This window comes from Channa argus, chromosome 10 (genome assembly GCF_033026475.1).
Source record: "Channa argus isolate prfri chromosome 10, Channa argus male v1.0, whole genome shotgun sequence".
Lineage (NCBI taxonomy): Eukaryota > Metazoa > Chordata > Actinopteri > Anabantiformes > Channidae > Channa > Channa argus.
Window position 1 is genome coordinate 13,701,261 of NC_090206.1, and position 15,239 is coordinate 13,716,499.

The 15,239-nt window shown below is 39.2% G+C and overlaps 1 protein-coding gene across 6 annotated transcripts in view; it reads left to right on the forward strand.

Moving 5' to 3' along the window:
• The first annotated feature begins 923 nt into the window (after positions 1-923).
• The window catches only part of LOC137133993 (protocadherin gamma-A11-like), a 238,444-nt gene continuing 224,128 nt past the window's right edge, over positions 924-15,239 (forward strand). Inside the window, exon 1 of one of the 6 annotated variants that reach the window (XM_067518291.1) lies at positions 924-3,367. In XM_067518291.1, the coding sequence (XP_067374392.1) occupies positions 983-3,367 (2,385 nt within the window). In that variant the 5' untranslated portion in view covers positions 924-982. Of the gene's footprint in view, positions 3,368-4,605; positions 7,097-11,689; positions 14,165-15,239 lie in introns of those variants that run through there. The other 5 variants (XM_067518317.1, XM_067518295.1, XM_067518319.1 and 2 more) reach the window with 5 other exon arrangements.

Genomic DNA, 15,239 nt, shown 5'->3' on the forward strand with positions numbered 1-15,239 from the left:
GATTCTATTTGTTTCTTGTTTGTATTTGTAACTGAGATTTGTGTGGGTGTTTTTACTCTGATATATTAGCTGAAGTTTTAATGCGGTGTTAATATTATTGGCCACAAATCACATTTACGTATAAAGGTCAAATATAGACTGACATGTTAAAGATGGTTCTATGAATCATGCGTATTAAATCAATTAATATTATAATGTTTATAGTATATTTGGTGCTATCAACATTAAACATAATTTAACCAATTAAAAAAAATGCGGTGTGGAACTCTTGAGCTGGTATTACAAACACTACAATCACTAATAATAATAAACATTTATTGATGCAGATATTTTGATTCCACAGTAATATATGAATCGTATTTATTTTACAAATACCCACTACTCATAATTGTACATTATGGTTCACACGTCGTCCGAATAATTTTTGTAGCAAAAAGTAAATAAAATAACTGTTTGTTATTTTATTTAAGCCATGTGTTTTTCAAATAGGTATAGGTTAAACTTATTCACTACATGTATGGTATGTGTGATAGGTGTAATAGTTCCGAAATGCGATCTGTATTGTGCGACTGTACTAACTGAATAAAGTACTAGAAGTGCTGAGGTGTATACCTATCATTCTTTATCGCTGCAATAATGTATCACCACATTATGTTAGCTGATTATTTATTTGTGTGCAATAGCCCAAGACGGGATTATAAGTACATGAGGCAGATTGCAACATTGTCAAGAATACAGCAGGTATGAAGATGTAGAGAGTAAAAAACGACTCATGGTGCCGCTGTGGGCTAAAACAACACTAAAGAAGACATCTCCACCCACCAATTCAGTACTGAAAGCTCTTCTACTTTCTCAAAAGAATTTCTTTATTCCACCACAGTTACCACCCATTTCACCGGTTTTGGATCATTATATCTGTTGTGAAATAGGTTTTTTTCTGGACAGGAGTTTGGACAAGCCGAACACGTGTTTTGTTTTGAGGATGAGGGACAAAGGATTTTCAGCGTTAAGGCCGATTTTCTGTTTCGCTTCTTTTATTGTAACGCTGCGCTTCGTTTACGGTGATCTGAGTTATTCTATTCCTGAAGAGATGAGACGCGATTCTGTAATTGGAAATATAGCCAAGGATCTTCCTGTTGATCTGAGGACATTAGCTTTACGACAGGCCCGTGTTGATTTTGAAGGATCTCAGAGGCGCTACTGTGACATTAAAATGAATACAGGGGATTTGATCACAATGGAGAGGATCGACAGAGAAAGCCTTTGTGGACAGAAACCGTCATGTGTTTTCAAGGTAGATCTGGTGTTAGAAAATCCCCTAGAGCTTCATCGTATAAGTCTTCATATCCAAGATATAAATGACAACTCGCCGAAATTTAAAAAACATTTGATAGGAATGGAAATAAGTGAGTCAGCAGAGAAGGGTAACCGTTTCTCTATTGAAGAGGCCCACGACGCAGATATAGGTCAAAATGCTGTTCATAGGTACATACTACAGAAAAATGACAACTTTATTCTGTCTGTTGACAGTAACAAGGTTGAACTCGTGCTGCAAAATAAACTTGATCGTGAGAAACAAAAAGAGCTTAATTTGCTTCTCACAGCTTTGGATGGTGGCTCTCCTCAGAGATCAGGTACTGTAGTTATTCACGTCACTGTACTGGATGCTAATGATAACCCTCCAGTGTTTAGCCAGGCCGTTTATAAAGCCAGTCTTCCTGAAAACTCTCGAGTAGACACTATAGTTATTACCGTTAGTGCTACAGACGCAGACGAAGGAGTGAATGGAGATTTAACATATGACTTTGGCCACGTATCTGATGACGATGCAAATGTGTTTTCTATTGATCCTAAATATGGCAAAATAAGAGTAACGGGTGTAATTGACTTTGAGGAAAGGAGTTCTTTTGAAATGAGAGTGGAAGCTAAAGATGGCTTAGGACTGACCTCATACTGTAAAGTTTTAATAGATGTTACTGATGTAAACGACAATGCTCCGGTGATCTATCTGAAATCCCTTAATAACCCCATACCTGAGAATGTGTCACCTGGTTCAGAGGTGGGAATTATTAACGTGCAGGACAGAGACTCTGAGAAAAACGGACAGGTCCACTGCTCTATTCAACAAAATGTCCCTTTTAAGTTAGTTCCTTCTATTAAAAACTATTATTCTCTGGTGACCACAGGACAACTGGACCGTGAACTAGTGTCTGATTACAACATTACAATCAGTGCCACTGACGAGGGCTCTCCCCCTCTGTCCTCCTCTAAAACTGTTCAGTTGTCTGTAGCAGACATCAACGACAACCCACCTGTGTTTGAGCAACAGTCCTACAGCGCATATGTGACTGAAAATAACAAAGCTGGCTCCACTTTATGTTCCGTCACTGCTCGAGACCCCGACTGGAGACAGAACGGTACAGTGATTTATTCTCTGTTACCTGATGAGGTGAAAGGTGCCCCGGTGTCCTCCTATCTATCAGTTAACGGGGACACGGGGGTGGTCCACGCTGTGAGGTCGTTTGATTATGAACAGTTCAGGAGTTTCAAAGTCCACGTGATGGCCAGAGACAACGGTTCTCCTCCGCTCAGCAGCAACGTGACCGTCAGTGTGTTCATATCGGATGTGAACGACAACTGTCCTCAGATCCTGTACCCCGCCCCGGATGGCAACTCCTTCATGATCGAGCTGGTCCCCAAAGCTGCACACGGAGGCTCATTGGTGTCCAAAGTGATAGCGGTGGACGCGGACTCCGGACAGAACGCCTGGCTGTCCTATCATATAGTGAAATCCACCGATGCTGGACTTTTCACTATCGGTGTCCACAGCGGAGAGATCAGGACACAGCGGGACATTTCAGAGTCTGACAGCATAAAACAGAACCTTATTGTGGCAGTGAAAGATAACGGACAGCCCTCTCTCTCTGCCACCTGCTCCATGATGTTACTGATTTCTGATAACTTGGCTGAGGTGCCGGAACTGAAGGATATTTCTTATGATGAGAAGAATTCCAAACTGACCTCTTATCTGATCATCGCTCTGGTGACCATGTCCACCTTTTTTCTGACCTTCATCATCATCATCCTGGGTGTGAGGTTTTGTCGCAGGAGAAAGCCCAGACTGTTGTTTGACGGAGCAGTCGCCATCCACAGCGCTTATCTCCCTCCTAATTACGCAGATGTTGACGGCACAGGAACTTTACGAAGCACTTACAATTATGACGCGTATCTGACGACAGGTTCTAGAACCAGTGACTTTAAGTTCGTATCATCTTATAATGACAACACACTGACTGCTGACCAGACTCTGAGGAAAAGTCCATCAGACTTTGCTGATGCTTTCGAGAACTTGGAAGCGTCTTTAGAGGTAGGAATATTCAAACCATTTTATCTCTGTATGACTTTAATATTTTATTGTGTCGTTTTAAAATCTGATGTATAGTCGTTCAAGTGAAATACATGCTCTAAGAATGAGGATTCTTTTCTTCTTCAACTTGCAAATGACATCTGCACGTTTGATTTTTTTTGTCTGCAATAATCATGAATATCATCATTTATTTGTGAATCTTATGTCTTTTCTTTTGTTGCTTTTATCAAAATATGGTTTTAAATTATTTTATATGATTCAGTTTAAAATACTGGGCTAGATATTTCTCAGTGTTGGGTTTGTGATTTATAGTAAATTATTTGTTGAGTATTTCAAATGAGATATATTGTCATAGTTGAGAAATCATAACCGATATACCAAAATAATTCCTATAAATACATTTTGTGCTAGAAAAAATCTAATTGCTGTGAAACCAACAGGTTAATTTGGCTGTGAGACTGGGTTTAGATGGTGTAGAAAAGCAGTGACACGAATTTTGAAAAACATTTATTTTTTTCAGGGAGATTTTCTTCCGTGAAAATGTTGAATTCATATTCGACATGTATAGGAACAAATCTAACCCTAACTTATATCCAGAAGCACTTGGGTGCATCCAACTCTAAAATATCTCCAGGCGTCTGTCCATGGTGCTGAAATATTCCTCAGGCACAGCTGCATTTAGAACGTACGTTTTTCATGTAAACATGTTTACCTACACCAAATACGTTTAACGAAAATAACTATACTACGAATAATAGGAAATAAGAAGCAGAAAAATACTAATAATATAATGTTGCCAAACGTCACTCTTGCCCCTGTGTATTAATATTATATTGTTACAAAACCAAAATAAGGCTTTTTGTACTTCACTCGTTATTTAGCCTCTGTATCTTTGTTAATCCTTGAATCTTTCGATTATAGTATGTCCTGACATTAATTCACTGAATCTATTCAAAATAATAATAATTAAAAAAACAAACAAACAGAAAAGACTATGAAGTACATACTTGTGCAGCTGGCACTAATCGCACTGTTAAATGTGCCATTTGTATGGACTTTGCTGATTTCTAAATCACCCCGTAGTTCCACAGTGTAAAGAATACTATAATTATAGCTGTGTAAAAAATAAAAAATGACTTATGGTGTCGCTGTTGGCTTAGAGAAAATGAACACACATCACTCCTCCTACTATATATCAGATGCAATCTTCTAGAGAATCCGTTAAATCCCGCATGTTCTGACGGTCTACAGTAGTAAAAGATATTGGATTCTCTACTCGATTGGAACATTTACATTTTTTGCCTTTAACAAGGAAGTATATAAGGTGAAGACGCTTTCTGTGTCAAGATGGGAGACAAAGGATTTTCAGCATTATGGCCGATCCTCTTTGCTTCCTTTATTGCAACGCAGCGCCTTGTTCATGGTGATCTGAGTTATTCTATTCCTGAAGAGCTGAAACGGGAAACTGTTATTGGGAATATAGCCAAAGATCTTGGGCTTAACCCAAAGACGTTATCATCCCGAAAGGCCCGTGCAGATTTTCAGGGGACAAATAAACGGTACACTGAGATTAATCCGAACAACGGGAATTTGATCACGTCGGAGAGAATGGACAGAGAGAGTCTCTGTGGCAAAAAACCGTCGTGCGTCCTTAAAGTTGATCTGGTATTGGAAAATCCTTTAGAGCTTCATCGTTTAAGTCTTCTTATTCAAGATGTAAATGACAATTCGCCAAAATTCAGAGAAAATCTAATTCAAATGGATATAAGCGAGTCAGCAGAGAAGGGTAACCGTTTCTCTATTGAGGAGGCCCACGACGCAGATATAGGTCAAAATTCTGTTCAGAGGTACATCCTACAGAAGAATGACAACTTTATTCTGTCTGTTGACAGTAACAAGGTTGATCTCGTGCTGGAAAATAAACTTGATCGCGAAAAACAAAAAGAGCTTAATTTGCTTCTTACAGCTTTGGATGGTGGCTCTCCTCAGAGATCAGGTACTGTAGTTATTCACGTCACTGTACTGGATGCTAATGATAACGCTCCAGTGTTTAGCCAGGCCGTTTATAAAGCCAGTCTTCCTGAAAACTCTCGAGTAGACACTATAGTTATTACCGTTAGTGCTACAGACGCAGACGAAGGAGTGAATGGAGATGTGACATATGACTTTGGCTACGTATCTGATGACGATGATAACGTTTTCTCAATTGATCGTAAATCTGGTAAAATCAGAGTCACTGGTGTGATTGATTTTGAAAAGACGAGTTTTTTTGAAATGGGAGTACAAGCTAAAGATGGTTTAGGGCTGACCTCATACTGTAAAGTTTTAATAGATGTTACTGATGTAAACGACAATGATCCGGTGATCTATCTGAAATCCCTTAATAACCCCATACCTGAGAATGTGTCACCTGGTTCAGAGTTGGGAGTTATTAATGTGCAGGACAGAGACTCTGAAAAAAACGGAAAGGTCCGCTGCTCCATTCAACAAAATGTCCCTTTTAAGTTAGTTCCTTCTATTAAAAACTATTATTCTCTGGTGACCACAGGACAACTGGACCGTGAACTAGTGTCTGATTACAACATTACAATCAGTGCCACTGACGAGGGCTCTCCCCCTCTGTCCTCCTCTAAAACTGTTCAGTTGTCTGTAGCAGACATCAACGACAACCCACCTGTGTTTGAGGAACAGTCCTACAGCGCATATGTGACTGAAAATAACAAAGCTGGCTCCACTTTATGTTCCGTCACTGCTCGAGACCCCGACTGGAGACAGAACGGTACAGTGATTTATTCTCTGTTACCTGGTGAGGTGAGCGGTTCCCCGGTGTCCTCCTATCTATCAGTTAACGGGGACACGGGGGTGGTCCACGCTGTGAGGTCGTTTGATTACGAACAGTTCAGGAGTTTCAAAGTCCACGTGATGGCCAGAGACAACGGTTCTCCTCCGCTCAGCAGCAACGTGACCGTCAGTGTGCTCATATCGGATGTGAACGACAACTGTCCTCAGATCCTGTACCCCGCCCCGGAGGGCAACTCCTTCATGACCGAGTTGGTCCCCAAAGCTGCACACGGAGGCTCTATGGTGTCCAAAGTGATAGCGGTGGACGCGGACTCCGGACAGAACGCCTGGCTGTCCTATCATATTGTTAAATCCACCGATGCTGGACTTTTCACTATCGGTGTCCACAGCGGAGAGATCAGGACACAGCGGGACATTTCAGAGTCTGACAGCATGAAACAGAACCTTATTGTGGCAGTGAAAGATAACGGACAGCCCTCTCTCTCTGCCACCTGCTCCATGATGTTACTCATTTCTGATAACTTGGCTGAGGTGCCGGAACTGAAGGATATTTCTTATGATGAGAAGAATTCCAAACTGACCTCTTATCTGATCATCGCTCTGGTGTCTGTGTCCACCTTTTTTCTGACCTTCATCATCATCATCCTGGGTGTGAGGTTTTGTCGCAGGAGAAAGCCCAGACTGTTGTTTGACGGGGCAGTCGCCATCCCCAGCGCTTATTTCCCTCCTAATTACGCAGATGTTGACGGCACAGGAACTTTACGCAGCACTTACAATTATGACGCGTATCTGACGACAGGTTCTAGAACCAGTGACTTTAAGTTCGTATCATCTTATAATGACAACACACTGCCTGCTGACCAGACTCTGAGGAAAAGTCCATCAGACTTTGTTGACCCGTTTGAAAAATTGGACCAGTCTGTCGAGGTAGGAATATTTCAAAGCAGTTTATTTATTTAAATTGATGCTTACTTTCAGATTGTTTTATTTCCATTTCGAGTCTTTTTATTTTTAACATTTAGAAGTGAGCCAAAACATTACAACCACTTGTTCTTATGATTCAATCCAGTAAGTAAAGTAAATGTATTTACATAGCACTATCCACAAAGTGCTTTACAAAATGTAAAAAGGAGAAAATATTACAGACAATAAAATTGGGGGGCAGGGCGTTCCACAGCATGGGACCCACTGACCAAGAAGAAAGATCCCCTGAAGTTTTAAAATGGGTTTTAGGGACTTTAAGCATATTTTGACCTCAAGACCTCAAGATTCTAGAGGAGCCGTAAGGGGTCAACAGGTCAGAGATGTACTCCGGACAATATACAGCCATGAAGGGCTCTAAAAGTGACTACCAGAATTTAAAAATTAATTCTGTAATTTGGGATTGTCTACTGGCTCTGGTAAAAGCCCTACTGCTGAGCATTCAACAATCTGAAGGCCATTTATAACGTGTGTTAAGATAAGTAAAGAGTGAATTAAAATAGTCCAAACAAGAGGGGATTAAAGCATGTATGATCATCTCTAAATCTACACTGAACAACATTTTACTCAAATATTCCATAAATGATAAAATCAGTTTTTGAACATCTGATCTGAGTGTTATTTTAATAGAACAGATTGATTAAATACAACACAGGGTTTCATGAGGCTTGACTGAACAGAGAAGCCCAAAGATCTGTAGAATTTTCTAATCTGGGGCAATGATCAAAGTTTCAGGCTTTTTTTCAATTTAGTTGAAGGTAGTTATTGCATAACCACTCCTTAGTACAAGACTAAAATTCCAACAAGCTAGACAACAAGTGAAACTCAGACTTTCTGAAAAAAAAAACAAAAAAAACATTATAACTGAATATCATCAGAATATCAGCAATAAGACACATGGTTATTTGAATGACCTGAGCAAGAGGTGTCATATACAAGAAAAAACAGCAAGGGACCAATAACTGATCCCTGTGGTACTCCAGATGACAACTGTATCAAACACTGAGGTTAGATCCAGTAAAACAACACTGTGTACTGGCACGAGTCTGCTGCCATCAAAATGTCACTTGACACTGTAGTGGTTAGAGATTACATATAGGAGATTATTATTATTATTATTATTATTATTATTATTGTTATTATACACTATGTTAATTATATTTCATCTATATTATATAATATACTAAATAACATACAAGTCATATTATACAGATGAATATGGGAGTTAGAATATGAAACATGTTATGGTTTTTGCTTTACTTTTGTAAACTGTGCACTTGATTATGGTATGTGTGGGTGTAGGGACAGGAAGAAGAAGGGTAAGTGTGACACGGCTTATGTCCCAGAATTCAACAATTCTCAGAACAATTAGGGAGAAGCAAAACATGGGATGAAATCTTTGTCAAATAATAGGAGAAAAACTGGATATGGCATTTATGTGAGAAAGGGAGATAAAGTCCCTGATAACTGCTTCTAAGAAGGAGAAAGTTCTGACAGAGTTAGAGAAGTATGGGGTAGTAGAAGTTGGAAGAACTGGGATAATAATAGGGTGTGCTGTGAAGGATCTTATGTAATATTATACAATTAATTTATTTTCTTGATATATGGACTTGCTTTGGTCTGAGTTTATCCACAACAACAGTTTAAGAAGAGCTGTCTTTGCTGAGTGCATTTTGCGAAAACCTGATTTAAAACTTGACATGAAAGGCAATTTAGATATGGGCCTACAGTTTAAAGGATCAGAAGGATCCACGTTTGGCTTTTATAATAATGGGGTTCACTACTAGTTGTTTAAAAAAGGAGGGAACCATGCCAGTAGAAAGGCAAATTTATCATTTGCCAAAAAAGGACCATGTGAATCAGCAACATGTAAAAGTAGAGTGTTTGGAACAATGCCAACAGAGCTAGAAGAAGGTTTTCATATTTTTTTATTAAAACAATGTCCTGTAGGGTTAAAGGAGAAAAACAGGACCAAGTGTGGAGAGGAGAACCTCTAGTATAGGTGTGCAAAGAAGGACAAATACTATCCCTCATGTCCTGCATGTTTCTGACAAATAAATTTTAAAAATCTGTTACAGTCAGCTAATGAGTATACAGGTACTTGTGGAGCTGAAGGCGAGACAATATTTTGAATCTATCAAACAGGAATAAAAAAAAAAAAACAGGATTGGTAAAATAATCTTATCTGGCATGTTTAATCATGAAATAAAGAGACGGGATCACCTCATTAAGGTGTTATCTGTGTACTTAAAGTTTAGAGATTTTTCACAAATGCTCTACTTTATGACAATTTCCACTAAAATTAAAGATGCTTTTAGTTCGACTCCATTACTCATTTTGACCTCAATAATAAACACATTGTAGAATTATTATCTTTCTGACATTAAAATTGAGGAATTTGTAAATCTTCTAAAGAAATTTTGAAAAAATAGAGCTGCTGTAATGGATTGCATTAAATTTCACAGGTGGTCATAATGTTTTTCCTAATCGGTGAATGTTTGATTGTGCCTGCTTGTTTGCACCTTAGCATATTTGTACGTTTACCCAGCCCGTTTTAATTCCCAAGACATCAAAAAGCGTGGCTTTGCAGAGTGTCTTCTGCGTAAAATACTGATCTCGCTGGAAGCTTCCAGTGTTGTCGTTTAGAAACCCTGTCGCTTCCGTATTTGACACCTAAATCGATGACGTAAAATAAGAATAAAAAAGGTCTTGTAGGGAGGAGGACGTGGGTGGCAGATGGTACAACAAGACAGAAGACTTTTCAACGGGAAACCGGATTCAAGCTTAGTGCTGGATGATGTGTGCTTCATTGATGTTTTTATTTTTTTCAAAACGTGCTGGTTATTATTAAAGAAGTAAGTCTGTGCCGTGGTCACTGTTTGTTAGCTTTATCCTTGTGGAGTTCGGGGAAGCTATCCATGGTACTGAAAGCGTCCTCGGGTTCTCGTCCTACAGCGTCAGATAGTGCCTTTCCCTAAGGCATCAAATTGTGCTGCATTACACGTCCTTTTGCATATTATATTGAGCCACAGATACTCTTTGTCTTTACTCTTGGACCCTCCAGTAGCGCCACTATTTGAGTACTTTGGTGAACTTGGATCTCCCTTTTTTCCCCTGGCTTCTGAGGGTGGGTGACCAACATTAAAAGGTGCTTTGTGAGTGCTGAGGCGAAATGTTTCATTATGAAGGGAATTTTTACTTAGTTCCGTTTGTATGTTCAGCATTTTAGCGAATGGTAAACTTTTTTTTCTTTTCAATTTGTTCTTCTTAGGGAACAATTGTCGTGATTTTAGTTTTGTGACCTCACTAATTTTATTCATTGTCAACAATGTTATTTGGTGGATCTACTTCCTGCGTCTCTTTCTCCAATAGTCCAGTTCACCCAGACTCTTTAATTAATGGTCTTATTCTTAAAAAAATAATTAAATATGTATGTGTAAACTTTAAAAATCAGTTTGACTTATTCCTGGACGTCATGTATCAATAAATGATCGGAGCAGTGCAGTTTTTTTACTTGATGTAAATAAGCGCGCTACCATTGTATTTGCTGGAAGAATGTAAGCTTTTTTCCTAGTGTCCCTTGCTCACATCACACTTGACATCAGTGGAATTAGCATTTTGGTTTTGTGTGACACCAGTCTTGAGAAATGACAAGGTATCTTATAGTGCCAACCCACCATCATCAAGCGCAGGTGCAGCTTAGGTTTTGTACTAACCCGCACTGCCACAGTTGAGTTTGTTAAATTGCTAATAAAACAACACTAGTACAAAGTAAAGACAGTGATCGCAAAGCGCTTTTCTTCGCAGACAAAGTAAGACGCTTAAATCAATGATGATTTTAAAATCGCATGTATTCATGCATTCTGTTTTAACCTATATTCATATTAAAGTATTAGTTTTGGGAACCAGCTTTGTCTATATTGTTTTAATTGTTTCATACATATTCTGATAACATGGCTATTCATGTGTATATTTACAATTTACATTGACCTGAGGTCACCAAGTACATTACAAAAATGCGTCTGGAGAATTATTCAATTTTATAGTAGTTTTTTTTCACACGTCCTGTTGGAATATTCAAAGGTGCAATTGCCTCATTTCTCAACTTTTAATGGTTCATTTATTGTTCGAAATATTAAAATAAAAAAATAAAAATAAAATTGATAGCATAAAGCTAAACAAACCTAATCATTCGATGTCCTGTCTTAAATGAAATGAGCAGCCTAATTTGCCGTTGAGAAATTGTATGTATTCACTCAAAATACTTTACCACTTAAAGTGTTTTAAAAAATGGTTTAAATGCAGTTTTGACATGGTATCCTCATTTTCTGACCGCTTTCAAAGGGAAACAGTGCTTTGATTTTGGACACGAGTGAATAATGAGCGTTTTATTTTGTTAAGTATGTAAAAGAAAAAAACACCAATGTAAAGTTAAAAAGCGGCTCATCGTGTCGCTGTCGGCTAGCAGACACACCACTCCTCCCATTTCTACTGAAAATATATTAGTTGTGCTTTACCAGAGAGTCGGCTTCACCAACGGACATAAAGACCGTTTTATTATTTTGCATACATTGATTATCTGTCTCTGGGCAGTAAAGTGTACCAACGTAGGACATGTTTTGTGTCAGGTTGCGAAACAAAGGATTTTCAGGACTATGGCCGATGTTCTGCTTTGCTTCTTTCTTTATAACGCTGCACGTTGTTTATGGCGATCTGAGTTATTCTATTCCAGAGGAGATGAAACGGGACTCCGTCATTGGAAATATAGCCAAAGATCTCGGTCTCGACAGCAAAACCCTTTCTTCACGTCAGGCCCGTGTTGACTTTGAGGGAAATCGGAAAAGGTATTGCGACATTAACTTGAATACGGGAGATCTGATCACAGTGGATAGAATAGACAGAGAAAGCCTTTGTGTCAAGAAACCCTCTTGCTTGTTAAAAGTAGACCTGGTATTAGAAAATCCTTTGGAGCTTCATCGCATTAGTCTTCATATTCAAGATGTAAATGACACCCCGCCACAATTCAAAGACAATTTTATTGAGATGGAAATCAGTGAATTAGCTGAAAGGGAAAGTAGATTTTCAATTGAGGAGGCCCACGATGCAGATATAAGCCAAAATACTATACAAGGGTATGTCCTACAAAAAAATGACCATTTTGTTTTATCAGTTGAAAGTAACAAGGTTTATCTCGTGCTGGAAAATAAACTTGATCGCGAGAAACAAAAAGAGGTTAATTTGCTTCTCACAGCTTTGGATGGTGGCTCTCCTCAGAAATCAGGTACCGTAGTTATTCACGTCACTGTACTGGATGCTAATGATAACGCTCCAGTGTTTAGCCAGGCCGTTTATAAAGCCAATCTTCCTGAAAACTCTCCAGTAGACACCATAGTTATCACCGTTAGTGCTACAGACGCAGACGAAGGAGTGAATGGAGATGTGACATATGACTTTGGACATGTTTCTGAAGATCATGCAAATGTGTTTTTTATTGATCCTAAAACGGGAGAAATCAGGGTAACTGTTGTGATGGACTATGAAGAAACAACATCTTTTGAAATGAGAGTGCGAGCTAAAGATGGTTTAGGATTGACCTCATACTGTAAAGTTTTAATAGATGTTACTGATATAAACGACAATGCTCCGGTGATCTATCTGAAATCCCTTAATAACCCCATACCTGAGAATGTGTCACCTGGTTCAGAGGTGGGAATTATTAACGTGCAGGACAGAGACTCTGAGAAAAACGGACAGGTCCACTGCTCCATTCAACAAAATGTCTCTTTTAAGTTAGTTCCTTCTATCAAAAACTATTATTCTCTGGTGACCACAGGACAACTGGACCGTGAACTAGTGTCTGATTACAACATTACAATCAGTGCCACTGACGAGGGCTCTCCCCCTCTGTCCTCCTCTAAAACTGTTCAGTTTTCTGTAGCAGACATCAACGACAACCCACCTGTGTTTGAGGAACAGTCCTACAGCGCATATGTGACTGAAAATAACAAAGCTGGCTCCACTTTATGTTCCGTCACTGCTCGAGACCCCGACTGGAGACAGAACGGTACAGTGATTTATTCTCTGTTACCTGGTGAGGTGAGCGATGCCCCGGTGTCCTCCTATTTATCAGTTAACGGAGACACGGGGGTGGTCCACGCTGTGAGGTCGTTTGATTACGAACAGTTCAGGAGTTTCAAAGTCCACCTGATGGCCAGAGACAACGGTTCTCCTCCGCTCAGCAGCAACGTGACCGTCAGTGTGTTCATATCGGATGTGAACGACAACTGTCCTCAGGTCCTGTACCCCGCCCCGGATGGCAACTCCTTCATGACCGAGTTGGTCCCCAAAGCTGCACACGGAGGCTCTCTGGTGTCCAAAGTGATAGCGGTGGACGCGGACTCCGGACAGAACGCCTGGCTGTCCTATCATATTGTTAAATCCACCGATGCTGGACTTTTCACTATCGGTGTCCACAGCGGAGAGATCAGGACACAGCGGGACATTTCAGAGTCTGACAGCATGAAACAGAACCTTATTGTGGCAGTGAAAGATAACGGACAGCCCTCTCTCTCTGCCACCTGCTCCATGATGTTACTTATTTCTGATAACTTGGCTGAGGTGCCGGAACTCAAGGATATTTCTTATGATGAGAATAATTCCAAACTGACCTCTTATCTGATCATCGCTCTGGTGTCTGTGTCCACCTTTTTTTTGACCTTCATCATCATTATCCTGGGTGTGAGGTTTTGTCGCAGGAGAAAGCCCAGACTTTTGTTTGACGGAGCAGTCGCCATCCCCAGCGCTTATCTCCCTCCTAATTACGCAGATGTTGACGGCACAGGAACTTTACGCAGCACTTACAATTATGACGCGTATCTGACGACAGGTTCTAGAACCAGTGACTTTAAGTTCGTATCATCTTATAATGACAACACACTGCCTGCTGACCAGACTCTGAGGAAAAGTCCATCAGACTTTGCTGATGTTTTCGAGAATTTGGAAGCATCTGTAGAGGTAGGAATATTCAAAAGCAGTTACATTTTTTAAATTGATGTTGAGTTTCTTATTTTTCATTTTCATTCTGAGGCTTTGTTTGTAACATTAGAAAGTGTGATATGTTTTGACCACCTGATTCACTTTAAATAGCTTAGCCGAAACATTAGAACCACCCCTTTCATATAATGCACCACACTACGATTCCAGTACCCAGTTTGACCTGAGAAATTATAAACTTGTCAAAATAGAATTCATGCCTGAGCGACTATATTGAATTGCATTAAATTGCAGAGGTGGTAATAATGTTATGGCCAATCAGCCATTGTATGATTGCGTTTGTATGCCTTTTTGTACCTTAACATCTTTTTGCGTTTACCCCTGTGGAGCTCAGGGAAGCTGTCCATGGTTCTGAAAGTGTCCTCTGGCTCTCATCTTACAAACATAACCAGAGTTTCTTTCCAGTTTCCTCAGCCTTGCTGTTTTTCTGACTTTAAATAGTCATAATAGTACCTCCATAAGTACCACTGCTAATACAACTACAGTATTAAATAAGAAAACAAAAAGACTTTCGAGTACTGTGAACCATTCCTTGTTACCAGAGTGTCTCATCTCACCGTCCTAACATTTAGTGGTTGCCCACAGTTTGATGTTTCAGTGTGATTGTACCGTCTTTGTGCATGGTGTGTTTCAGTCAATCTTTGTTTATTTTCCATCTCTGAGACTTAAAATGTAAATTTGTTTTACATACAACATATAAAAACCTTAACAAAGTTGAACCAAAATTAATGTATGTTTTTGGTGAACTCAGATGTTTTACTGGGGTAAATTATGCATAAGACTTAAAAAATTTAGTTAATTACAAATATCATGTCATGTTCGGTTGAAGTAGATAAAATATAATTTATCCTACACAGTATTTGTGTTGATATTTTCATAAGGTGTTCATTTATATATTTAATATCTGCATCAGACATCACAGAGTGCTCCGCAATTAAAGATCAAATGAATACAAAACAAAAAAGACCCTAATGAGATAATGATAGTATTAAAAAACATCACTCAATGACAAGGATAAATATGCTGGTGTTGAACT